Source organism: Coregonus lavaretus, assembly GCF_964263955.1.
Source record: "Coregonus lavaretus genome assembly, chromosome: 37".
In the NCBI taxonomy this organism is placed as follows: domain Eukaryota; kingdom Metazoa; phylum Chordata; class Actinopteri; order Salmoniformes; family Salmonidae; genus Coregonus; species Coregonus lavaretus.
The window spans coordinates 26,807,458-26,834,692 of NC_140024.1; the positions used below are offsets into that span (position 1 = coordinate 26,807,458).

Genomic DNA, 27,235 nt, shown 5'->3' on the forward strand with positions numbered 1-27,235 from the left:
CTTGAGAGAGAGAGAGAGAGAGAGAGAATTCTACAACCACCTAAAAGAAAGCGATTCCCAAACCTTCCATAACAAAGCCATCACCTACAGAGAGATTAACCTGGAGAAGAGTCCCCTAAGCAAGCTGGTCCTGGGGCTCTGTTCACGAAGACAAACAGACCCCACAGAGCCCCAGGACAGCAACATAATTAGACCCAACCAAATCATGAGAAAAAAAGATAGTTACTTGACACATTGGAATAAATTAACAAAAAAAACAGAGCAAGCTAGAATGCTATTTGGCCCTAAACAGAGAGTACACAGTGGCAGAATACCTGACCACTGTGACTGACCCCAAATTAAGGAAGGCTTGACTATGTACAGTGAGCATAGCCTTGCTATTGAGCAAAGGCCACCGTAGGCAGCCAGGCTATGTGCACACCGCCCACAAAATGAGGTGGAAACTGAGCTGCACTTCCTAACCTCCTGCCAAACGTATGCCCATATTAGAGACACATATTTCCCTCAGACTACACAGACCCACAAAGAATTCGAAAACAAATCCAATTTTGATAAACTACCATATCTATTGTGTGAAATACCACAGTGATCAATCACAGCAGCAATATTTGTGACCGGTTGCCACAAGAAAAGGGCAACCAGTGAAGAACAAACACCATTGTAAATACAACCCATATTTATGTTTTTTTATTTTCCCTTTTGTACTTTTTTCACATCAATATAACACTGTATATAGACATAATATGACATTTGAAATGTCTTTATTCTTTTGGAACTTTTGTGAGTGTAATGTTTACTGTTTTTTAATTGTTTATTTCACTTTGGTTTACTATCTATTTCACTTGCTTTGGCAATGTAAACATATGTTTCCCATGCCAATAAAGCCCCTTAAATTGAATTAAATTAAATTGAATTGAGAGAGAGAGAGAGAGAGAGAGAGAAGTTCCTCTACTGCTCATAGATCATTGTTGTGACATTTGTTTTTATAACTAATATAAATATATATCTAATAATATAAATATTTACTCAGACTTTACTTTACTTTCACTTTTTCCACTAATTTGCAAAATATCAAGATTGGGCTGCCTGTGTGAACGCAGCCTATAAAAACTGATGTGGGTGCATGTTTTTGGGTGGCTGGGACTAAATAAACCCTCCAGGACTGAAGAACACTGGACAACTGTAGTTCATCAAATAACCTCTGAACACTCTTAAGTGATTAATATATTTATTAAAGTCTCACATTTACATAGGTTCACAACTATTCTGAGCAAAATAGGGTTGCTGCCACACAGATGGCATCAGTTCTGCTGCACTGTACATCACAAAATTTCCCAATTCTAAACCGAGACCTTATGCTGTGTTCATAACCAAGTGGGAAGGTGGTATTTACCACATACAAAATCTACTTGAACGCCCCTCCAACTGGTAATTACTAGTGGGAAAGTCGTCTATCATCCCTGAGCTCCAACTTCCCCTACATGCTGACCTCTGACGTCACCCACTAAGGAAATTACCTCGATAACAGCATTTTAGGCAGTTACATGCAGCAAAACATTATTTATAAATAATCTATGAATATGTTTTTGAACAAATAATTTGTTTACAAGCATGATAGCTGTACTTCTATTTTATGCTTGAAGCAGCTTGTTGGCTATTAGCCAATCAGCGTTTCTCAACGAGTTCAAAGCATGTGAATGCATCCAACTGGTATTTACGACTTCACAACTGGTAATTATTACATTCCCACTTGGTTATGAATGCAACATAAGCCCCTAGCTAAAGCTCCTATGTACTTGTGTAGATTTGAAAGGTTTGGATGGGTGTAACCAACATCACAGAAACCCATAAGAGAAAGATTAAGCTGTTACCATATTGCTAACACCTATCAAATCTTCTGAGATCTACACAGGTGCCTAGGGGTTAAAGTGGAATTGAGCAAATTATCTAGATTCTAGGCCCTTACTGTCTGAGATTTCAAAACGTTATATATCTGTATATAAAGTGTACAAAAAAAGCCCAGCTTCTTTTAAAGAAACTGCATTGAATGAACAGTTTCTAAGTGTACAGTGTTGAGCAAATCAGACAATGCATTTCTAAAGACTAGTATGTTTCCATTCAAAAACACCAGTGATGTCATGGCTTCGTTACAGACGTAGGTAGTTCTAAATTGTTCCATAAAGAAACGTCAAAAAACCACAATGGGAAAATGTGTTGAAAATCTCACATTATCAAAGCTGGTTGGGATCAATTCAAGCCCCACATCTCGAGCCCAGATATCTTCCACGTTTCATCTCATACATGGCATACTAACTGTCCATACAGTATACTAGTAATTCCAGTGTTGGATATTTCAAATCCACCACAGAGCAGAAAGACTGACCTTTTTTGAAAAAGTTAACATTTTGACTATAAATACCTGTTCAGTAAAGAATGCTGGTTTCTATGACCTGGCTGACCTTGTCATCAGAGAGTTGTGAAGAAACAAAATGGCTTCCTAAATTACATCAAAGGGACATGGTGGTTAAAACCAAAAAAACTAAAGTATCTTTACATTTAAACAGATGAATGTTTTCTCTCCCTTTCTCTCTCTCTGGGAAAGATGGGTGGAGAATACTTAGTTAATGTTAATTCTTAAACCTTTGCACCAATATGGGAACAAACTTCTTCCGATGTATGAAACCGTATAACCTACATCATCATGATCAACATTGATGTAATTCAGATGACATAATTACATTTGAAGTTACAATAATGGTCTTTGTAAAAACCCATAGCTTATTCAATCGGAATGATGGCAATTTCTGAAGTTCCATTTTGCACTGAGTTTGTGAGGTGACAGCAGCATCTGTTAGTTAGTTGTTGGCTACATCCGCCTGCCTTGGCCAGCTCTCCTCCTCTATCCCAGAGTCATACTCCTCCTCAACAGACTCCTTAGCAGCTGCTCTGGAGGCACAAATAAAAAGTGATTAAATTCTGCTGCAAATAAATTAAAAGTAATGGTAAAATACTGTATTTTCAATTAAATTGGTGTGAAACCACACCATATAGAATTGTGCCATACGCTATTAAAGTGGATGTGTCACACGTCCAAATGTATTATTATTATTGGAGAATTGTCATGGGCGTTTTGGAGGCATTAAGCAGCAATCTGGTTTCTAGCAAAGAGAGTATGTACATTAGCTAACAAGTTGGCTAACTACCTCACTAGGATTATTTACGTTAGTTAGCTACCGCTCCTGCTGTCCTTTGCTAGCTACTTCTGCTTCATGCCTCCAAAAATGACTAGGAGGTCTCCAGTAAGGTTTCCATTTTGACGACTGTTACTTATCCACTTTAAAACTGTATTGTCCCCAACCGAGTTGAGTCTCAGGTAATTATGAATACTTACTTTACATACACTGGCACTGATTTCCCTTGGACTACGTCTTTGTTCAGCTCAACAGCCATGATGTCTGAGTGTGGCACTTCAAACATGGGTTCAAGAAGTAATTTTTCCTTAAAAAGACGAGAGATGGAATATTACTCACAACCCTCAAAGGTTTAAGACGTACATTTCAAAATGCATGTCCAAGAATTACATTACATTTCATTTCAAAATGTAAATCACAATATACTGTATACATTACATTAATGTACATTTCAAAATATTTATTGAGGTACTTACCATAATGGACCTTAGCCCACGAGCACCGGTCTTCCTTTCCAAAGCCAACCTGGCGATGGCTCTCAAGGCATCTGGAGTTACGTTCAGTTCACACTGGAATGAGATTGAGGTAATACAAGTGTTCATGAAATAATCACAACTTTTTTGGAAGGCACACGCAAAGACATCAGAACCCACAGAGGTATATACACAGACACTAGTGTGTGCACATCCACACACAGATAAATACACAACATTTGTTGTGATATTTGCAGGCATAAATGCTTTATTTTGCGGGGTGATTCGTTGAAATTGCGAGCCCTCTTTTTGTAGTGTGGTGATCGTCAGTTTTATGCAATAATATTACGATGACTGTTTTATGTACAGAATCGCAAAATCCTGAAGGGACCTACTACTACTACGACTATTACTACTACCACCACCACCACCACTAACCCCACTACTGCTACTACTACTACTACTACTTCTACTACTACTACTTCTACTACTTCTACTACTATTTCTACTACTACTACTACCACTACCACCTGTAACACCAATACTTCAACTACCACTACCACTACTACTACCACCACTAATAATAACAATAATGAGTCCCCACCTTGTCCATGCTGAACAGGGCCTGGTACTGGGGTATGACAGCATTGCGTGGCTCTGTCAGGATCCTAACCAGGGTCTCCTCGTCTAGGCTGTGCAGGGGCACCACCACAGGCAGGCGCCCCACGAACTCGGGGATCATCCCAAACTCGATGAGGTCCCGGGCCTCCACATGCTTCAGGAGCCGGTCCTTCTCCTCGATCTCCAGCACGGCGTCCATCTCCGCTCCGCTGCTGTTGGCCAGGTCTGCGGCCGCAGCTGCCCGACGCCCCTGGCCCATACTGGACGGTGTGCCGAAGCCCAGATACTGCAGAGAGGGGGAGGGATGCAGTTACAGAGAGACAGTTCTGCTACTATAGGCTGATTTTGTAGTTATGTTGCATGGTCTATTTGATGTCTCATTTCTTTTCATCTTATATACACACAAGTGAAGCTGCTCCGAATACCCAAGTCCTCTTGACCCCACCTGAACCTTCCCAATCCCACCCACATTTGCAGTCTTTTCTGACCAAAGGCTGCATCCTAACTTGAGATAGGCCTATGCGTGAATAACTTGGATTTTCACTCAAATCGTGCTTTAAAGTCAATTTTTACGCAGACCAATTTCATTAGGATTTGTCCCACAGTGACTGGACTGTATCAGGTTGAGAACGTTGTAAACACAACTGCAGTTCTTCTCATTTACCTTGTGGCAGAATTTGGGGTGAGCTCTTGTAACTTCTCAAGGGATATGTTCTGTGTTGGACTGTGATGTTATGCATTTCATAGACTCCTGTTTAGTCTGCACTCTAAAACAAGGCCATTGTGTTCTGGAACTGTTGCTTGTATAAATAACTGTTGTGTAACAATATGATTGTATTATCACCTCCTACTATATAAGGGACATGTAACCATTTACTCTTGGAGCTCCTTCCCTGACTGCGATCAGAGAGGGATCTACCTTGCAGCTGCTCGTATGTATTAAAGACTGACTAATGTATCATTATAAATTAGTCTCTGCCTAATCTTTGGATCGAGTTTTCCACAACAACCTTGTAATGTCATGTAGATACAGTGCATTCAGAAAGTATTCACACCCCTTTACTTTTTCCACATTTTGTTGTGTTACAGCCTGAATTTAAAATTGATTACATTTAAGTTTTTTGGTTACTGGCCTACACACAACACCCTATAATGTCAAAGTGGAATGATTTTTGTCTGAATTTTTACTAATTAATAAAATATGAAAAGCTTAAATGTCTTGAGTCAATAAGTATTGAACCCCTTTGTTATGGCAAGCCTAAATATACTGAACAAAAATATTAATGCAACATGTAAGGGTTGGTCCCATGGTACTCTCTTGAGTGGCGCAGTGGTCTAAGGCACTGCATCGCAGTGCTAGCTGTGCCACTAGAGATCCTGGTTCGATTCCAGGCTCTGTCGTAGCCGGCCGTGACCGGGAGACCCATGGGGCGGCGCGCAATTGGCCCAGCGTCGTCCAGGGTAGGGGAGGGAATGGCCGGCAGGGATGTAGCTCAGTTGATAGAGCATGACGTTTGCAACGTCAGGGTTGTGGGTTTGATTCCCACAGGTGGTTTGAAAAATAAAATAATGTAAGTCGCTCTGGATAAGAGCGTCTGCTAAATGTAAATGTAATGTTTCATGAGCTGAAATAAAAGATCCCAGACATTTTCCATACGCACAAAAAGCTTATTTCTCTTAGATTTTGTGCACAAATTTGTTTACATCCCTGTTAATGAGCATTTCTCCTTTGCCAAGATAATCCATCCACCTGACAGGTGGCATATGAAGAAGCTGATTAAACAGCATGATCATTACACAGGTGCACCTTGTGCTGGGGACAATAAAAGGCCACTCTAAAATGTGCAGTTTTGTCACACAATACAATGCCACAGCTGTTTCAAGTTTTGATGGAGCGTGCAATTGGCATACTGACTGCAGGAATGTCCACCAGAGCTGTTGCCAGAGAATTGAATGTTAATTTCTCTACCATAAGCTGCCTCCAACATCGTTTTAGAGAATTTTGCAGTACTTCCAACCGGCCTCACAACCGCAGACCACGTGTAACCACGCTAGCCCAGGACCTCCACATCCAGCTTCTTCACCTGCGGGATCGTCTGACACCAGCCACCTGGACAGCTGATGAAACTGAGGAGTATTTCCATCTGTAATAAAGCCCATTTGTGGAGAAAAACTCATTCTGATTGGCTGGGCCTGGCTCCCCAGTGGGAGGACCTGGCTCCCAAGTGGGTGGGCCTATACCCTCCCAGGCTCACCCATGTCAGCGCCCCTGCCCAGTCATGTGAAATATATAGATTACATCCTAATGGATTTATTTCAATTGACTGATTTCCTTATTTGAACTGTAACTCAGTAAAATCGTTGAAATTGTTGCATGTTGCATTTATATTTTTGTTCAGTATAAGTTCAGGAGTAAAACTTTGCTTAACAAGTCACATAAATTGCATGGACTCACTCTATGTGCAATAATAGTGTTGAATCTGTGTTTAAATTCACTTCTCGAGACCTTATTGAAGGGGTGCACATTTTGTTTTTTGCCCTAGCACTACACAGCTGATTGAAATAATCAAAGCATGATGATGAGTTCATTATTTGAATCAGCTGTGTAGTGTTAGGGCAAAAACCAAAACAAGCACCCCTTGGGGTCCCCAGGACCAAGTTTGGGAAACGCTGGTTTAACATGATTTTTGAATGACTACCTTATCTCTGTACCCAACACATACAAATATCTGTAAGGTCTTGAGAAGTGAATTTTATACACAGATTCAACCACAAAGACCAGGGAGGTTTGCCAAGGCCTCGCAACGAAGCAGACATTGAATATCCCTTTGAGCATGGTGAAGTTATTAATTACACTTTGGATGGTGTATCAATACACCCAGTCACTACAAAGATACAGGTGTCCTTCCTAACTCAGTTGCTGGAGAGGAAGGAAACTGCTATGGGATTTCACCATGAGTTACAGAGTTTAATGGCTGTGATGGATCAACAACATTGTAGTTACTCCACAACACTAACCTAATTATGTATGCTTGTAATCATTAAAGACTGGGGAGTTTTTCAGGATAAAAAAGAAACGGTGATTGAATTTTGAAAAGAATAATGGGCAAATGTTGCACAATCCAAGTGTGGAAAGCTCTTAGACTTACCCAGAAAGACTCACAGCTATAATCGCTGCAAAAGGCGCTTCTACAAAGTATTGACTCAGGGTTGTGAATACTTATATAAATTAGAGATATTTCTGTATTCCATTTTCAATTAATGTGCAACAATTTCTAAAAACATGTTTTCACTTTGTCATTGTGGGGTATTGTGTGTAGATGGGTGAGAAAAATAATACATTGATTCAATGCAATATCACTTATGGTAACACTAAAACCCTTGCACTTACAAATGCAACCTTGCCACAAAATCAAGGGTCTGTCTGAAATGTTCGCCTCCCTATCTAGTCTAGTATAGTACATTTGGCCAGAGCCACACAGGGACGGCAGCCTAGTTTCGTTCTGTATTGACTGTTTGTTATTTGTGTGCTGTTTTTTATTGTATGAACCACTCCACAAGAAATTCCCTCACAGAAAAAGGTAGTTACAAAAAAAATTGAAATAAAATTGAAATACAATTTGGAATAAAAGATTTGACATTGAAATGTTCACCTTTTCACACTTCCTCATGCTGATGATCCGGTCCAGGCCGTTGAAGGCACCAGAGGCCACAAACAGGATGTTGGTGGTGTCCACCTGGACAGTCTCTCCTCTCAGCTTCCTGGAGTTCTTCTCGGGGACGTTGATGATAGTGCCCTCCAGGAGTTTGAGTAGACCCTACCAAATGACCACCAAACGGAGGACATTATGAGACACACACAATGTACACTACCCCAGAGAAATTCCCTCATTACCTCTCCTCGTGCTGGAACATCTTTGCCCTAGCCATTTCTGGGTGATCAAACACGCGTCTAGAGCAAATATGTTCTAGAGAGGCAACAGCCAAGATGGTAGAAGGGTAATGAGGGAATTTATCACATGGTGCAAAAAATATTTTTTTTTAGCTTTGGATTTAACTCAGAGCATAGTCTGATTGTCTGAGTTTCACGGGCAACTAGCCACTGAAGGTTATAAGACACGGGAGGTTTCCAAATAGACAATTAAAGAAGTATCAGCAAGTAAAGTTTGGATGGGAAACCACTGTAACAGGTATGTATGGTCCCATGTTGTAATCCTTATGGGAGATCAACAAGTCAACAAGTGTGTTTTTCACAGACTTGCAGTGAAAGGTCAAGGAAATCTGTTATGAAACCATAATCTACAGGTTTTATAACTGACAGGGCAAACCGTGTTCATGGCAGGACTTTACCGCCTGACAGTGACAGATCTACATACTACTTATCTATAAATAGTCTACTATGATATCTATCTATACACAGTATACACTGACCTGCTGTACTCCCTCACCCCCCACGTCTCGTAACTGGTGGATTCCGGGCACACTGCCAATCTTATCCACTTCATCCAGGAACACGATGCCTGTGAGGACCAATCAGTGAAGAGACCGAGAACCAATCACCGTTCAGAGCATAGAGTTAGCATACAGTATATCAATATTTTTACCACAGAAGAATCTTTGGCTTCACCTTGTGTAGTCACCATGCAGTGATGATAGAGAAATAACAAAATATATGTTGCACAGCAGTCATGAAAGACTTGGGCCTACACTGTCACTATATCTTTAAAGGTACAATAGGAAGAAATCGCTGCGCCATTTCCTGGTTGCTAAAATAAGTATTGAATAGTGTAGAGCTTCATTGTACCGTCTAAACTACTGTGAAATGTATTTTCAATAACTAAAAATATAGTTTTTTCAGATGTTTGAAGACCGAAAGTAAAACTGAAAGTAAAACAAGCAAAAACTAAACTTGAGAACGGGATATAGAAAAATAGCGCACATAGCACTGATCTACCGCTTCTCAGACATACTGTCAATGAGGATGACTGATCTAGAACTCACATTTCTATGTGAATTTGGTCAGGTCACCCAAAAAGTTGCCTACTGTGCCTTTAATTCAGTTATTTACTTTGAAAAACATCCCCTCTTAGGGTATTTAGGGAAATGTATCTGCTACAAGTACAGTCCTTGATAAGATAGTCAGACAGATGGCACGTTTCATAAGCTTTTCTTTATCCAATTAAATAATTCACCATCAAAACTCAACCAACACTTAGTAGTGTTGTCCTCTGTAGCTCAGCACGCCGCTTGTAACGCCAGGGTAGTGGGTTCGATCCCCGGGACCACCCATACACAAACATTTATGCACGCATGACTGTAAGTCGCTTTGGATAAAAGCGTCTGCTAAATGGCATATTATTATTATTATTTTATTATTTAGTACATGGACTGAAGTTGATGTGCTACAAGTACAATACTTGATAATATAGTCGTACTGACGTCACATTTCATACACAACCACAGGCATTCACATACACAAGCAAGTAAGTAACACATTATACTATACCTTGTTGTGCTTTCTCAACAGAGTTGTTGGCGTCTTGGAGGAGCTTGGCCACCACAGACTCAATGTCTTCGCCCACATAGCCTGCCTGGGTTAGCGTGGTGCAGTCGCAGATAGCGAAGGGCACATCCAGACACCTAGCAAGAGTCTGGGCCAAGAGGGTTTTACCTGCAATATGGATGTCAATCAATGTCAGGAAATAGGAAATACCAAAGCATCCATTTTACAACTTTTGTTTAAAGGAATACTACACAAAAAAACCTTTGTGTTAAAGGGATACTTCAGGATTTTATCTAATTCCCCAGAGTCACCATTTTTATGTCTCTGCGTGCAGTTTGAAGGATGTTGCTAACTAGCGTTAGCGCAATTGTTTACTAGTGTTAACGCAATCCCAACAAATTGTGCATGTCAGTAGTCAAGTCTGCTGAGCACTTTCAGTACAAAGCAAAAACTGTCATGATGATGCCTTTGAGTGTAATATTCCTTTAATGCACTTTTAGTTTCCTGTAATACAGATGTCAAAGCCAACAATCCTATTACAACTTATTTTGTATGTGTTTTGTTTGACCCCTCTTGGGAACTCGTAAAAGACTACGTACGACTATGAAACAGATGGCATACATGGTTGTAAAAGTAGATGTTAGCATATAGCAATTGACTTTAGAGTCATGTCAGAAAGCGTGACAGTAATACCAGCTGTAATGCCATAATTGTGTCACCTTATGCAGGGCTCATGACAGTGCAGGGTGAATTCAGGCACTAGGCGCAACTCTTAGTGTCAGTGTCATAACTGTGTAAAGTCAGTTTCCATCCACACTCATGAGCATTTATGACATCTGCTACTGTATGTCATTACTACCCTTCGCAGGCCTTATAACAGTGTAGGGCCAATTGAAGAGCTGACTCAATGACAAACTGTTTAATCACAGAGGGACATAGGAGTGTCATGAGCCTCTCACTCCACCGGGTTACCACCTTAATTTTCTTCCACTCTGCTCACCACTCTCTCTACTCAGCCTAACTAGCTCCACCTGTCCCTGCTCTGCTCTGCTCTAATTACTCTGCCAGCTGCGCTGCATTACCCACTACCTCTCCCAGTATTTAAGGCCCTGTCTTTCAGCTCTCCGGTGTCAGATCGTCTGCAAAGCTCACACCCGGAACCTGTTTGCTCGCGCTTCTGGCTCACCCTGGTTTTGTGACCCCGGACCTGCCTGATTTTTGGATACTCTTCTGCCCCAGGAAATCCAGACCTGCTTCTGCCATAACGACTCCTGACTACTCTTCAATCCCGGTAACTCTGACCAGCCTTCTGCCTTGCTACTACGTATTTTGGACTTCCCTTGAACTGTACTGCTGCCTTGTTTCATTCCGCCCTGTTGTGTCTGTGTCTCCCCCCCCCAGGACTTCTGGACCACCCACCACCGGCTTCATAGGACGCATCGCTGCCACTGGGGGGGGCACAGACCCAGCACATTGGACGGGATCCCTGTTACCCCTGGAGCCTTCATTCACTCCCTACTTCCCTTTTCCCTTAAGTTTTATTAAACTTTCTGGTGTGACGCAATTGTGGTCCTCTGGTCGTCTGTCTGAACCGTGACAGTACGATCTGACCATTATGGACTCAGCGCACACTTTCCCCGACATGGAAACCGATGAGCATGAGCAGCAGTTCCAGCAGCAGCAACAACAACTCGCCATGATCATTCAACTCCTCACCAACCTTACCCCAGCCAGTCTGCCCACCAGCCCTGCCCCCGAGTTACCTGCCCCGGTCATTGCAGCCGCTGCTCCGGAACCCAAGATTGGAAACCCCGAGCGGTTCAACGGCGATTCAACCCAGGTCCGGCCATTCCTGACTAGCTGCCGACTTCAGTTCTCCTTGCAGCCAAGGACCTTCGCCACGGAGGGGGCTAAAGTTGGGTATGCCATCACTCACCTGACGGGCCGAGCTCGACTCTGGGGAACAGCAGAGTTCGAACGTCAAACCCCCGCATGTGCAACCTTCGACCTGTTTGCTGAGGAGATGCTGAAGGTGTTTGACCTAGATTCACCAACCGCAGAGGCGTCTCGTGAACTGTTCAGTATTCGACAAGGCAGACGTACAGTCGCAGACCATTCCATCGACTTCCGAACCCTGGCTAGACGAAGTTCTTGGAACACACCATCGTTGGTGGACGCGTTCTTCCATAGTTTGGCTGACTATATCAAGGACGAGTTGGTCTCCCATGAACTGCCTTCCACTCTTGATGAAGCCATCGCACTGACTGTCAGGATCGACAGAAGGATACAGACCCGTCGTCGTGAGAGGGGGCGCCAAGGTCCACCTACTACCGGCATTCGGAGAGATCCGACTGGGCTCCTGTCATCTACTGCCACTCACCCAGGTCAGCTTGATCAGTCTGAGCCTATGGAGATTGGGCGAGCCTCTCTCACTCCTGCAGAGCGCCAGCGCCGCTTCACCTCAAACCTCTGCCTCTATTGTGGAGGTGATGGACATCGTGTGGTAACCTGCCCTTTAAAGGGCCGAAGCTCACCGGGCATAGGGGGAGTCCGGTTGAGTTCAATGACCATCCAGTCCTCCGACCGCAAACCCCTGCTGCAAGTTCACCTCCGCCTCTCTGACTCAACTCACACCCTGGCTGCTCTGGTGGATTCTGGCGCCGAAGCCAACATAATGGACATCAAGCTGGCACGCCAACTGGGACTGGAGAACCTCCGTTTGACACCTCCTATTCCTGCCCGGGCACTGGACGGACACTTACTCGGATCGGTCACTCATGTCACGGCCCCGGTCTCGATGGGTCTGTCCGGAAACCATCAAGAAACTATCCAGTTTCACCTGCTCCCCTCTCCAGGCCAACCCCTCATCCTGGGTTACCCATGGCTCCGCCGGCACAACCCTCAGCTCGACTGGGTGACCGGGGTGATCAGGGAGTGGGGAGAGGACTGCCACCGAACCTGCCTGCTTGCTGCCGCACTACCCCCTCGGCCAGTACCTACTAACTCCGCTCCTGACCTCTCCAATGTCCCAGAATGCTACCATGGTCTCAGAGAGGTGTTTAACAAAGCAAGAGCCACATCTCTGCCCCCTCACCGACCGTACGACTGTGCCATCGACCTCCTCCCTGGAACAGCCCCTCCAAAGGGTCGTCTTTATTCGTTGTCTGCTCCTGAAAGAAAGTCCATGGAGGACTACATCAATGGCTCTCTGTCCGCAGGATTAATCCGTTCATCTTCATCTCCTGCTGGTGCTGGCTTCTTCTTTGTGGGGAAGAAGGACGGATCTCTTCGCCCCTGCATCGACTACAGGGGACTCAACGACATCACAGTGAAAAACCGTTACCCTCTGCCTCTGCTCACCTCTGCTTTTGAGTTGCTCCAGGGAGCCACTGTTTTTACCAAGTTGGATCTCAGAAACGCTTACCACCTAGTGCGGATCCGGGAGGGAGATGAATGGAAAACCGCATTCAATACACCAACAGGCCACTACGAGTATCTGGTTATGCCTTTTGGCCTCACCAATGCTCCTGCTGTGTTCCAGGCTCTAGTGAATGATGTACTGCGGGACATGTTAAACAAGTTTGTCTTCGTTTACCTGGATGACATCTTAATCTACTCCAGAAACCTGTCTGAACACACCCGCCATGTCCAGCAAGTCCTTCATCGTCTTCTGGAGAATTCCCTCTACGCCAAGGCAGAGAAATGTGAGTTTCACGTCAAGACAGTGGCCTTCCTGGGGTACATAGTGGCAGAGGGAAGTATCCAAATGGATCCTGCCAAAGTATCAGCAGTCACTTCATGGCCAGTTCCGGAGAACAGAAAGAAGCTGCAACAGTTTCTGGGGTTTGCTAACTTCTATAGAAAGTTTATCCGGAACTACAGTACCGTTGCTGCCCCTCTCACTGCTCTAACCAGCACCAAGCAACCCTTCACCTGGACCCCAGCAGCCGACAAAGCCTTCAGTACCCTCAAGGTGAGGTTCACCTCCGCTCCCATCCTCCAGATGCCTGATGTGGACCGGCAATTCATTGTGGAGGTGGACGCCTCGGATGTGGGAGTTGGTGCTGTGATTTCTCAGTGGGCTGCGGAGGATAGGAAGCTCCATCCCTGTGCCTTTTTCTCACGTCGGTTGTCCCCCTCTGAGTGCAATTACGACATAGGGAACCGTGAGCTGCTGGCTGTGAAGCTTGCCTTGGAGGAGTGGCGTCACTGGCTGGAGGGGTCCACCATTCCATTTCTCGTTTGGACCGATCATAAGAACTTGGAGTACATCCGCACGGCCAAACGGTTGAACTCCAGGCAGTCCCGCTGGGCCCTGTTCTTCACCAGGTTTAATTTCACTCTGTCATACCGGCCTGGATCACGCAACACCAAGCCAGACGCCCTCTCCCGTCAATTCCAGAAGGATGACACCCCCTCCAAGGACCCTGTGTCGATTCTGCCAAGTCCCTGCATCGTTGCAGCTCTGACCTGGGCTGTTGAGGAACAGGTGCTGGAGGCTCTCCGTAACCAGCCAGGTCCCAGCACTTGCCCAGCTGACCGCCTTTTTGTCCCCGAAGACCTGAGGTCCCAGGTCGTTCAGTGGGGACATGACTCCCGCCTAGCTTGTCACCCTGGCTCCACCCGCACTTACAACCTGCTCGCCCAGAGGTTCTGGTGGCCCTCTCTGAGAAAGGATGTACGGGAATTCGTCCAAGCCTGCCCCATCTGCAACCAACACAAGTCGTCCTGCCAGCCCCCAGCCGGATTGCTGCAGCCCCTGCCTGTGCCCAGACGTCCCTGGTCTCACATCGCCCTTGACTTTGTCACGGGGCTGCCCCCTTCAAGTGGCATGACCGTCATTCTCACCATAGTTGACCGTTTCAGCAAGATGGCACACTTCATTCCCCTCCCCAAGCTCCCAACCGCCAAGGAGACCGCCCAGGTGGTCCTGGAACACGTCTTCCGGATCCACGGACTGCCAAAGGATGTAGTTTCTGACCGTGGTCCACAATTCTCCTCCGCTTTTTGGAAGGAGTTCTGTCACCTGCTGGGAGCCACAGTCAGTCTGACTTCCGGATTCCATCCCCAATCCAATGGGCAGTCAGAGCGGGCTAATCAGGAGCTCGAGAAGGCACTGCGATGCATGACTTCACGCAACCCCCACTCCTGGTCGCAGCAATTGACATGGGTGGAGTACGCACACAATTCTCTGACCTGCTCTGCCATCGGTATGTCCCCTTTCCAATGTGTTTATGGATACCAGCCTCCTCTATTTGCCAGCCAGGAAGAGGAGGTTACTTGCCCATCTGCACTTGCTTTTGCCCGTCGATGTCGCCGCACCTGGTCACAAGCCCGAGCCACACTCCTCAGATCCGTTGCCAGCTACACTACCGGGGCCAACCGTCGGAGAATTCCTGCTCCCACCTACCATGTTGGTCAAAGGGTGTGGTTGTCATCGAAGAACCTGCCACTCAGGGTGGAGTCGCAGAAGCTGGCACCTCGGTTCATTGGCCCATTCCCTATCATAAGAGTGATTAGCCCAACTGCTGTCCGGCTCCAACTGCCTAATTCCCTGAGGGTGCACCCCACTTTCCATGTGTCTAAGATTAAGCCCATCCATGAGAGTCCGCTGGTCCCTGCTGCGCCTTGTCCTCCTCCTCCACGGCTCGTCGATGGTGGTCTGGTTTACACCGTCCGCCGCCTGCTTCGGTCCAGACGGAGGGGTAGGGGTCTCCAGTACCTCATTGACTGGGAGGGCTATGGACCTGAGGAAAGGACCTGGGTGCCAGCTAGTCGGATTGTGGATAGGACTCTCATCACCGCTTTCCACCAACGGCATCCTGATCAACCTGCAATCCGTAGGGGCCGCCCCAGAGGGGTCCCTAACCGTCCTGCCCGCTCGGCTTCCTGTCCTGTGCCTGATCCTGTCTCGGGACCTGTCCCATCTCCCGACCACGGCCCTCCGGCTTCCTCCGAGGATGAGGACGTTCACTCGGACCGTTCGGAGGAGTTCTAGCCCTCCTCCGGCTCCCCTCCTCCCGCCCGGCGTGGTGTTGCTCTTGGGACTTCTGGGGCCGTCCCTTGGGGGGGGGGTTCTGTCATGAGCCTCTCACTCCACCGGGTTACCACCTTAATTTTCTTCCACTCTGCTCACCACTCTCTCTACTCAGCCTAACTAGCTCCACCTGTCCCTGCTCTGCTCTGCTCTAATTACTCTGCCAGCTGCGCTGCATTACCCACTACCTCTCCCAGTATTTAAGGCCCTGTCTTTCAGCTCTCCGGTGTCAGATCGTCTGCAAAGCTCACACCCGGAACCTGTTTGCTCGCGCTTCTGGCTCACCCTGGTTTTGTGACCCCGGACCTGCCTGATTTTTGGATACTCTTCTGCCCCAGGAAATCCAGACCTGCTTCTGCCATAACGACTCCTGACTACTCTTCAATCCCGGTAACTCTGACCAGCCTTCTGCCTTGCTACTACGTATTTTGGACTTCCCTTGAACTGTACTGCTGCCTTGTTTCATTCCGCCCTGTTGTGTCTGTGTCTCCCCCCCCCAGGACTTCTGGACCACCCACCACCGGCTTCATAGGACGCATCGCTGCCACTGGGGGGGGCACAGACCCAGCACATTGGACGGGATCCCTGTTACCCCTGGAGCCTTCATTCACTCCCTACTTCCCTTTTCCCTTAAGTTTTATTAAACTTTCTGGTGTGACGCAATTGTGGTCCTCTGGTCGTCTGTCTGAACCGTGACAAGGAGACTCTGATCAAAAGTAGTACACTATAACAGAAAATGATTTCCCTTACAGATTGGCACCTGCTCCCATCCTTCCAAAGGAGTTTCATCTGCTCACCTGATCCGGTGGGTCCCAGCAGCACGATGTTGCTCTTCTCCAGTTTGATGTTGGTGTGGTGAGAGTCGAGCACCTCGCCCCCCCTCTTCTCCTGGGCAGGCTGCTGGCTTTGCTGCTGCACTGATGCACCCAGCGCGTTGCCATGGGGACTGATCCCGGAGATCTGCAGCAGCTCTGAAAGAACAGACAGAGAGGAGGTGAAGAAAAGGAGGGAATGGAGAGGGAGGGGGCGGAGAGAGAGAGGAGGTGGGACAAAAAGAGAGAAGAGAGAGAGAGGTCAGCTAGGAACGTAGTGCACTATATAGGGAATAAGGGTGTCATTTGGGACACAAACCATATGATTTGCAGCATCTGTGGATGGGTGTGTGGCTCCAGGATCGGCTCAGCCACAGCAGGACCCACAACAAGCAAGCCACGCAGGCCAGAACCTCTCCGGGGTAAAGTTTCCCCTAGGTACAGATCTAGGATCAGCTTACCCACCCCCGATCCTTAGTGGAAAAATGCTAAACTGATCCAAGATCAGGGTCTAGAGGCAACTTCACCCTACTCCACCAAAACCTGTGAAAAAGGGATAACCCTTGACCTCAAGGGATTTCTGATGATGACACAACACTACCAAACCTCTACAGATAAGCAGCAGGACACACATTTCCAGTTATATGTATTATCCCCTGCTGAGAAAATGCAACCTTATATTGACGTTGTTCTATAACAAAATGTTTGTCCTGTGTCCAAGTCTATTCTATAAATAAATTGTTCACTAGGTTCAGCTACTGTGTATACTGTGAGAGTGAATAAATATTGGACTAAGGCACAGTGTTTCGTTACTGTGTGGAGAGATATAGATACCATGTGTATGACTAATAACAAGGTTACCAGGCCACTGTCTGTCTGTCTGTATTTCTGTCTGATTTTCTTTGTCTGTCTGTCTGTCTGTCTGTCTGTCTGTCTGTCTGTCTGTCTGTCTCTGTCCGTCTGTGTGTCTGTCTCACTTACTGGACATGTCTGAGAGAGGGAACATGCACTTTGCCCAATATTCTTATAATGTCACTTCTGCTTGTTGTGCAACTCTCAGGCAGGCATACATACTGTCCATGTTACCTGATACAGCAGTTACAGTTAGGGGACGGTGGGGGAGAGAACGGTGGGGAGAGGACGGTGGGGAGAGAACGGTGGGGAGAGGACGGTGGGGAGAGGACGGTGGGGAGAGAACGGTGGGGAGAGGACGGTGGGGGAGAGAACGGTGGGGAGAGAACGGTGGGGAGAGGACGGTGGGGGAGAGGCCGGTGGGGGAGAGGCCGGTGGGGGAGAGGACGGTGGGGAGAGAACGGTGGGGAGAGGACGGTGGGGGAGAGAACGGTGGGGAGAGGACGGTGGGGGAGAGGACGGTGGGGGAGAGGCCGGTGGGGGAGAGGACGGTGGGGAGAGAACGGTGGGGAGAGGACGGTGGGGGAGAGAACGGTGGGGAGAGAACGGTGGTGGAGAGAACGGTGGGGAGAGGACGGTGGGGGAGAGAACGGTGGGGAGAGAACGGTGGTGGAGAGAACGGTGGGGAGAGAACGGTGGGGGAGAGGACGTGGGGGAGAGAACGGTGGGGAGAGAACGGTGGGGAGAGGACGGTGGGGGAGAGAACGGTGGGGAGAGGACGGTGGGGGAGAGAACGGTGGGGAGAGGACGGTGGGGGAGAGAACGGTGGTGGAGAGAACGGTGGGGAGAGGACGGTGGGGGAGAGGACGGTGGGGAGAGGACGGTGGGGAGAGGGCGGTGGGGGAGAGGACGGTGGGGGAAAGAACGGTGGGGAGAGAACGGTGGGGAGAGGACGGTGGGGGAGAGGACGGTGGGGTAGAGAATGGTGGGGGAGAGAACGGTGGGGAGAGGGCGGTGGGGGAGAGGACGGTGGGGGAAAGAACGGTGGTGGAGAGAACGGTGGGGAGAGGACGGTGGGGGAGAGAACGGTGGGGAGAGAACGGTGGGGAGAGGACGGTGGGGGAGAGGACGGTGGGGTAGAGAATGGTGGGGGAGAGAACGGTGGGGAGAGGACGGTGGGGAGAGGACGGTGGGGGAGAGGACGGTGGGGGAGAGAACGGTGGGGGAGAGAACGGTGGGGAGAGGACGGTGGGGGAAAGAATGGTGGGGAGAGGACGGTGGGGGAGAGAACGGTGGGGAGAGAATGGTGGGGAGAGGACGGTGGGGGAGAGGACGGTGGGGGAGAGAATGGTGGGGGAGAGAACGGTGGGGAGAGGACGGTGGGGGAGAGGACGGTGGGGGAGAGAACGGTGGGGGAGAGAACGGTGGGGAGAGGACGGTGGGGAGAGGACGGTGGGGGAGAGAATGGTGGGGGAGAGGCTGGTGGGGAGAGGATGGTGGGGGAGAGGACATGGGGGAGAGGACGTGGGGGAGAGGACGGTGGGGAGAGGATGCAGGGTGAGGAGAATTTTGGCATTTGTACAACCGGACTATTAGTTGATTGAAACTGAAAAGTGATGAGCTGGGAAAGAGACTATTAGCGAGCTAGAGAACATTTTGGTGAGAGAAGTGCTGAAAGCCCCTGGCTGTATGTAACTGATATTCTGTACGAGTTACCACTTACTTGTCAATATGTGTTCATCCTCTCGTCTTCTCTAGCTCCACAGAACGAGGGTGAAAGTTGTCATCTGACATTATCACTACCGTTACCATGAGGCACTGGAAAATGCCATTAGCCCAAAGTCCTGTTCAAACTGGGAAAACCTTAAAGTAACTGTCCAGTGAAAAGCTCACTTTTAAAAGTTCATATTCTATTCACTCATACCCAAATAATGTTGTTTACTCATCCTATATTCGTATTTGTGGCCAAAGCATAAATTGGAGAAATAACACTTAAAAGTAACCACCTCAAACTTGTATCTCAAACAGACCATTTAAAAAATGCTTGCTATTTCCTTATAGAGGATGATGTCATCAAGCTGGCCAATCAGCGGTCTACCCAAATGAAAAAAATGTATGACCGGTATACGCCATTCTGTTGTTGGGTTACGCCCACACCAAAAAAATACTTTACTACCATTTTTGTGAAGGAAAACTATTTCACTCATATTGTAATTAATTATTGGTCATATTTCATAGAAATCTGGAAACACTGGGTAGTTACTTTAAATCAATGGATGAGGGAGGACTTCAAGAGACTGCGTTTTATTTTAGCCTTTAAAAGCCATTGTACACATGCCAAAGAGAACAGTTTATCATACCATTCATTCCATTCCATTCAGCTATGATTCTGTTTTACATTGCACATGGGCTAATGCATTTTGTTAACCTGAGTGAATGGCATGCTGTCACATTTCAAGGTGCACAGTAAAAAAATTAACTGCCACTACACTTAGGACGCACCTCGATAGTATAAAGTCGCTTCCTCTCATCTCCTCTTCTTCTTCTGCACTGATTTGAAGACATAAGATAGCTACTCAATAGTACCTTTCACCTGTCAAGTTCATTCACATAGGTGCAGATGGAAGAAATAATTTGCGAGGAAGGGAGAAGGCCATTTCAGACAAATGAGATACAGAAACAGACAGGGACGGTACCAACCTCGTGGAGTCAGGGAGGCCTGCTTCTCTACCTCCGCCTGTGGCTTGGTGCCCGCTCCCGGAAGGTTATTGTAGATGCGCTTGTAGTGGTTGTAAACAGCCACCGCCAGCACCTTCTTTGCATAGGACTGGCCAACAACGTACTTATCCAGGTAGGCATAGATCTGAAAGACAATTTGTTAACACTTTACATAAAGCATAATGCATGATGCAGTTATAATGCATTACAAGACTTATTAGTATTAATGATCCTCCTTACAATGTCACATTATCATCATCTTGTAAAAAATAACAGCCATTTTGGGTCATTTGAAAATGTTCAACATACAGCGACAAAACATATTATAAGCCTTATAATAAGACATGAATTATAAAGGCTCATACAAGCCAATAACAAGTTATAAAGCATTATATCTACAGGCTTTAAAGGGGCTATCATTGATTTGTATATACATTTTTGAACTTTTAAATTAATGTTTGAATTTGAGTGTGGTTACATTTCTCCAGCCTCATCCTCCAACCATAAAAAAGTGGCGGGGTTACCGCATTGTTGTGGTTTGAATCCCAGACTGTAAGTAATGCCTTAAGTAAAATGTTACCAACAAGTTCTGCAGACTGTTCATACACACACGTCCCTCTTTGGGGCTTTTTTGGTACAATCTCTGCTTGTTCTACTTTCAGTGGTGTGGCGGATGTTACAAAGCTCGGTAAGCTATAACTTAACATGGATGACTGAACCACACATTCTCTGACAGACACAAAAAGTGCATGTGTTGGGACATTGCAAGAGGACAGAGAGTAGCTAGAAGGGTTTGATATAGAAATTAAAATATATACGGGTTAAAAGTAATGACTAAATGTTCCACCCTTAAATATAGTTGTGAAATGTTCTTGTTTTAAGTATAATTAGTACTTTCTTAGTAGTGACTAATTATTATACTCCGAAACTGTGTGAGATGTGTTAGAATCTACTACCTGGTAATGTGTGAGTGTAGGACCAGTAAAGTTAAATATAGATACAATAAATAAAAACCCACGCTGCAGCGGTATGTGTGCACCGCAGGCAACGGCTTAGACCACTAGACCATCCTAGGCCACAATTAATCCCGTTCTTGTTGTTCCACATCTTAACACTTTACTTAAAGCCTGCAGGTATAATGCATTGTAAGACCTGTCTACTGTACCTTTTTAGGAGGAGGGGGAGGTTTCTGCTGGAAGGCCAGTTTGACGGCCTCGTTGGCTGCTCCCTGCTCCTTATTGAGACGCTTGTTGGAGTCGGTCTCTGACAGCACCACAAAGAAGTGATGACATTTCTCACATTTCACAAAGCGGGTTGAAGCTAGGGAGAGGGAGGGGGGGGGAGTATGTTATGGCACCAACTAAGCCGGATCATGATATTGCTAGTTGGGGCATAAGCACACAAACTAGATCTGTGTTACTTTTAGCTGGTCTGTGACTGTGACCCATTTGTTACATAAGGACTTTATTTGTTAGTAACACGCAATATGTTTGACAGCAGTTGCCCAGTAGTCTGGCATTCCCTATAGATGTGTGAGCTGCACTGAGCCAGTAGATACTAGGTAAAACAGGTCAGTTGAAAGCTAGGGCAACACCATATTCTCTTAAATGCTGTCCCTTCCACATGTTGTGCATGTCATTCAGACTGGTACCCATGTTAAAGAACCATATGTTAAATAAATTAAAATAAATTAAAAGAACGTGAGTGTCAGGGTCACTGCACAGTTTGCTAGCATGAGTTCCCAATCTGTTTGTGCTGTCTTGCCTACTCCTATGGTCAATTGGCGTATCTTTGGCATAACAACGACCATATAGGAGTTGGCCATACAGCACAAACAGATCTGGGACCAGGCAAAAAGTTTGCTGCTTGTTTCAAAGCACTTTTATTGAACATTCTCATACTTGAGATTGGCTCCTGTGCCAAGCTTGACCGTACACAATTCCTCTCCTCTCTTTTCAAATATGCAAAGAAAAGTAAAACACTTACACACAAAGGTTTCTACATGTGTGCAGGCGTCTCCACACTTGGGACAGCGTAGCTGGCTGCCTCCTTTTCCGGAGCCACCGGAGCCTCCTCTTTTCCCACTTCCCGCATCACCAACTGATTTCTGTCAAGAGTGGAAGAGCAGAGGATGTAGAGTATGTACTGTAGCTACTGCTGGGACTAGATCATTCACCATGGAGGAAGTCACAAAGATATCATAACATTCAATTAACTTTACATATGGCCAACAGGTATAATGCATTATGATGTGATTGCCATGCATTGTAAGACTTGTCATCATAAGCATGTGTGACCTTATAATGTCTTATTAATAGTAACAACAGATTAATAAGGATTGATTTTGACATACCTTTCCTCCATCGCCGGAGCCATCTTTGATGTCTTTTGATGAAAAATATACAGATGATTTGGAGAAGGATCTCACAGGTTCTCTTCTGCTTAATCGGATTTCAGGTGTTCCTGGTCTGCTAATAGAAAATAACTGGACTCTGGTGTTAGAGATACCTGTGAAAGTACAAGCAGATTCAATCAATTGACATACTGTTAATGTACATTTTCTAAATCAGCAATGCAAACATTGAGCATATTACTGATCAATAGATAAAAACACCTATATAAAAACACCTATATTTCTTCATAAGTGTCAAATATGAATGCATAAGGGGGCATGTCCCTGAAAGCTCCCCAAAACATAGATTTATTCATAACATGAAAATGTTGACAAAATCTTTGGATAAATAACTAACTGTACTGCATGCACCACCACTGCAGGGTTATTTCTTGTGTAACAACATTGTAGGTCAAGTTACCATCAGTTTAGCTAGCTTTAGCTACAAGGCTAGCTGGTAGCTGTTACAGGTTCCAACTTTGCAAAACAACCATGTTACCCCTTTTCACAGTAGTTGCTTTTCTCAACACCTCATATTCATTATTTGTTACAATGTGGCACTGAACATTATATGACTGCATGGGATAGAATTCCATGATAGTGCAACTTGCAAACTGGCTGGCTAGAAGACTAGCTAGCTAGCCAGCAAGTTAGCGAGCAAAATATGCTTACCTTTTTGAGAAGTTATGAACAATCTCGCCGCTGATCTGCATGGGCATGACATTATTTTATTTAAGTCGGCAAAAAAATATATAAATAGGAATGTGGGGAATATCAAAGAGTAATAAAAAAAATAGCCAAAAGTGTGTTGACTGGCAAGCTAGCTAGCTAGCTAGCTTAGCTGGCTAATGAAGTAGCTACAGTAGCGTTGGTAAATAGAACGCACTGTTCAGTTCAGCCAGCATTAACGTATCCAGTCTGTGGGTCTTGTCCGAACCTGTAAAAAAGGAGTTGAAAATAGGATGTAATTATAATACAAAACAATATCCATAATATTAATGTGTTATTATACCTCGAGACTAGTAGCTGAACAAGTAACGTTCTAGCTAGCTAGCCAATAAAGTAGGCTAAACATATACTTACGATTATGCTGGCTTGAAAGCCAAACAAATAAAATCATTGATGAAATGCAAATCAAATTACGCCGTCATGATGTCAATACCACAGAGTGTGCGAGTTACAGAACCCTAATTTCTTCTCTTATGTGACAGTGTAATATTGAGTGATGTAACCAATGAATGGTGTTACGATGGGCCATTCAGAAGAGAGCAGAAAAAAACGTATGCCCTATGTTCAGTAGATTGTATATCTAGAACAACCAGAATAAGATTCGAACGGAGCCGTATTAAATATGACTCTGGATTCGAGTAATGTGGACAACCAATAATTATACTTCTAGAGAGGGTGAACAAAATACACTTTGCCTTACAGCTATTATGATTGGCTGGAGCTCAAAGTCGATTCCATGCCAGGACAGGCCGAAAATATTTAGGGTATCTCAGACTGTTCAGGCAATTCTCACATAGAAACTTCATTGTGATGAATTATGTTTGATTTGCTTTTTACATGTGTCTCACAAATGTAGATGAAAGTGGCTATTTTAGACCTACAGTATATGATCTGTGAACGGTACAGGATACAGTCAGACAACATCTTGGTGTCATTATACTCCTTACGGTGTGCTCTAATCTGATTCTAGACTAAATTTCACACAGAACAAGGGGAGGTTTTTAGATAGAGTCATCATAGATTATGTCTATAATCAGTCCCAGGTTTATATTCAAGATGGCCGCCATTTATTTCAATGGAAGGAACTGCATCAACGATTATCTATTATATTGACAAGCTATTAGAGTTACTGCTCTAACAATGGAAATACATGTCCTCAACGATGGAAGGCAGGCGAGATCAGGTGGGACCATTCTAGCCAATGAGGGGGCAGCAGGGTAGATCTGCTCTGAACAACAGGCACAACTCACCTGGGGGGGGGTTTCAAAGTTGGCAGAATGCCACATGCATCCGGTTATATCAGTACATTTGTAACAGTCTAAACATGACGAAACTTCTATTTGATCAAATAAGCAATGTTATTCGACACACTCTCATAGACCTCCATACAAAAAAAGGGCTTATCTCCAAAGGACAGATTTGGGGCGGTGTAAATCCTCTCATTATGCCTCTTCCTCTCTGACTGCATTGATTTTGCATAAATGAATAAATAATTAGTGTAATAGACCAATAATTACTTAAAATGTGTGTTACAATGTGGACAACCCTAAATGAAGGCCCAAGTATGTCAGTTATATGTATTTAATCAAAATCAAAATCAAATCACATTTTGATTGTCACGTGTCGAATACAACAGGTACAACCTTACCGTGAAATGCTTACTTACAAGCCCTTTACCAACAATGCAATTTAAAGAAAAATAAGAGTTAAGAAAATGTATTCGTCACATACACAGTTTGCAGTAGGTATAAAAGGTGCAGCGAAATGCTTAAGTGCTCGCTCCCTCAACAATTTATTTTTTTTACATTTTTTTGTCATTTAGCAGACGCTCTTATCCAGAGCGACTTTACAGTTAGTGGGTACATACATTATTTTATTTTTCATACTGGCCCCCCGTGGGAATTGAACCCACAACCCTGGCGTTGCAAATGCCATGCTCTACCAACTGAGCTACATCCCTGCCGGCCATTCCCCTCCCCTACCCTGGACGACGCTGGGCCAATTGTGCGCCGCCCCATGGGCACATGAATCAATAATAACACTGAAAGAGGAGTCAAAAATAACAAGTAGTAGAAGTAATAGAAGAGGTAGTATGCATAGTAATAATGGACTGGATTTACACGTATAAAGTGAGTAGTGGAATCAATAGTATATATTAGAACAGCAGCGTTGACTGTGTGTGTGTGTGTGTGTGTGTGGATGTGTGTGTGTGTGTGTGTGTGTGTGTGTGTGTGTGTGTGTGTGTGTGTGTATGTGTGTGTGAGCTCTGAGTGCGTGTGTGCTGATGTTTGTGTGTTTATGTGTGTTTGTGTTTGTGTGTTTGTGTTTGTGTGTGTGTGTGTGTGTGTGTGTGTGTTTGTGTGTGTGTGAGTGTGTGGGTGTGTGTTTGTGTGTAAGTTTGTGTATAAGGGTTGGATGTGTGGGTAGTCAGTGCAAACAATTTCTAAGATACATATAGTCTCTCCAGTGCAAATAGTCTCTAAGATGCAGGTCTGTGCAGGGAGACAGCTAAGTTGAGCTTTTCAGCAGTCTGATGGCCTGGTAGTAGAAGCTGTCTCAGATCCTGTTGGGGTCGAGACCCTTTCCCAGATGGTAACAGAGTGAACAGTCTGTGGCTCGGGTGACTGGAGTCCTTGACGATCTTTCTGACATTCCTCAGACACAGCCTGGTGTAGATGTCCTGGAGGGCAGGGAGCTCTCCCCAAGTTATGTATTGGGCCGGACGTACCATTTTCTGTGGGGCCTTCCGGTTGAGGGCGGTGCAGTTGCTGTTCCAGACAGTGATGCAGCCAGTCAAGATGCTCTCGATTGTGAAGCTGTAGAACTTATTTAGGATTCGACGGCCCATGCCAAATTTCTTCAGGCGCCTGGGGTTGAAGAGGCGCTGCTGCACCTTTTTCAACACGGTGGTGGTGTGATTGGACCATGTCAGGTTCTCTGTGATTTACACACCGAGGAACTTTAAGATATTGACCCTCTCCCTGCAGCCCTGTCGATGACAATAGGGGCATGCTCCTCCCCCTGTTTCCTGTGGTCCACCATCAGCTCCTTTGTTTTTGCTAACGTTGAGGGAGAAGCTGTTTCTAACCTCCTCCCTGTATTCTGTCTCGTCGCCGTTAACGATCAGGCTCACCACTGTCGTGTTGTCAGCAAACTTAATGTTGTTGTTGCAAACTTTATGTGTGGCCACACAGTCGTGGGTGTACATTGAGTATACCCTGTACTGTTAAATTTTTTCTAATCACCAATTGAATAATGTATATTTTATTTGTCAACCAGCCACTGAACTAATGGCTACAAAATGATTAGGTAACATATTTCATTTACAACTGGTAAGGTTGAAGGTTGGAGCATAATTTTAAGATCATGATGGTCAGGGACAGAAGAGATTGTAATCACCAATGTTCCTTTTTAGGGATAATTTGTGTTTAACTAAATCTTTGTGTTAACTTGCTGGGACAACTCAACAAATGACAGAGCACACCTTTCATCTTAGCATAAGCATTGCTATACACTGAGTGTTCAAAACATTAGAAACACATGCTCTTTTCATGACATACACTGACCAGGTGAATCCAGGTGAAAGCTATGATCCCTTATTTATGTAAGCTAAAACCACTTCAATCAGTGTAGATGAAGGGGAGTTAAAGAAGGATTTTTAAGCCTTGAGACAATTGAGACATGGATTGTGTATGTGTGTCATTCACAGTGATGTACTACTTAACCCTCCCGTTGTCCTAGGGTCAAAATGACCCGCCACTGTGTTGAACCAACTTTATTTAATTTTTATATTTTTTGGATCATTTGTGAGCCAAAAATATAAAAATTAAATAAAGTTGGTTCAACACAGTGGCGGGTCATTTTGACCCTACGACAACGGGAGGGTTGTCATTGTTTAGGGCATTTG

General features: G+C 45.4%; 1 protein-coding gene across 1 annotated transcript; it reads right to left on the reverse strand.

Annotated features, from left to right (window-relative positions):
• Positions 1-1,211: 1,211 nt before the first annotated feature.
• On the reverse strand, positions 1,212-23,407 carry clpxa (caseinolytic mitochondrial matrix peptidase chaperone subunit Xa). Its single transcript, XM_084153809.1, has 13 exons — positions 23,272-23,407; positions 22,561-22,715; positions 22,194-22,314; positions 21,373-21,527; positions 20,190-20,352; positions 16,623-16,796; positions 9,792-9,956; positions 8,717-8,805; positions 7,939-8,103; positions 4,269-4,571; positions 3,668-3,760; positions 3,392-3,498; positions 1,212-2,946 (listed from the first exon to the last, which is right to left on the reverse strand). The coding sequence occupies exons 1-13, from the start codon at positions 23,321-23,323 to the stop codon at positions 2,856-2,858; spliced, it is 1,833 nt and encodes a 610-aa protein (XP_084009935.1). The 5' UTR covers positions 23,324-23,407; the 3' UTR covers positions 1,212-2,855.
• Between the last annotated feature and the right edge of the window lie 3,828 nt (positions 23,408-27,235).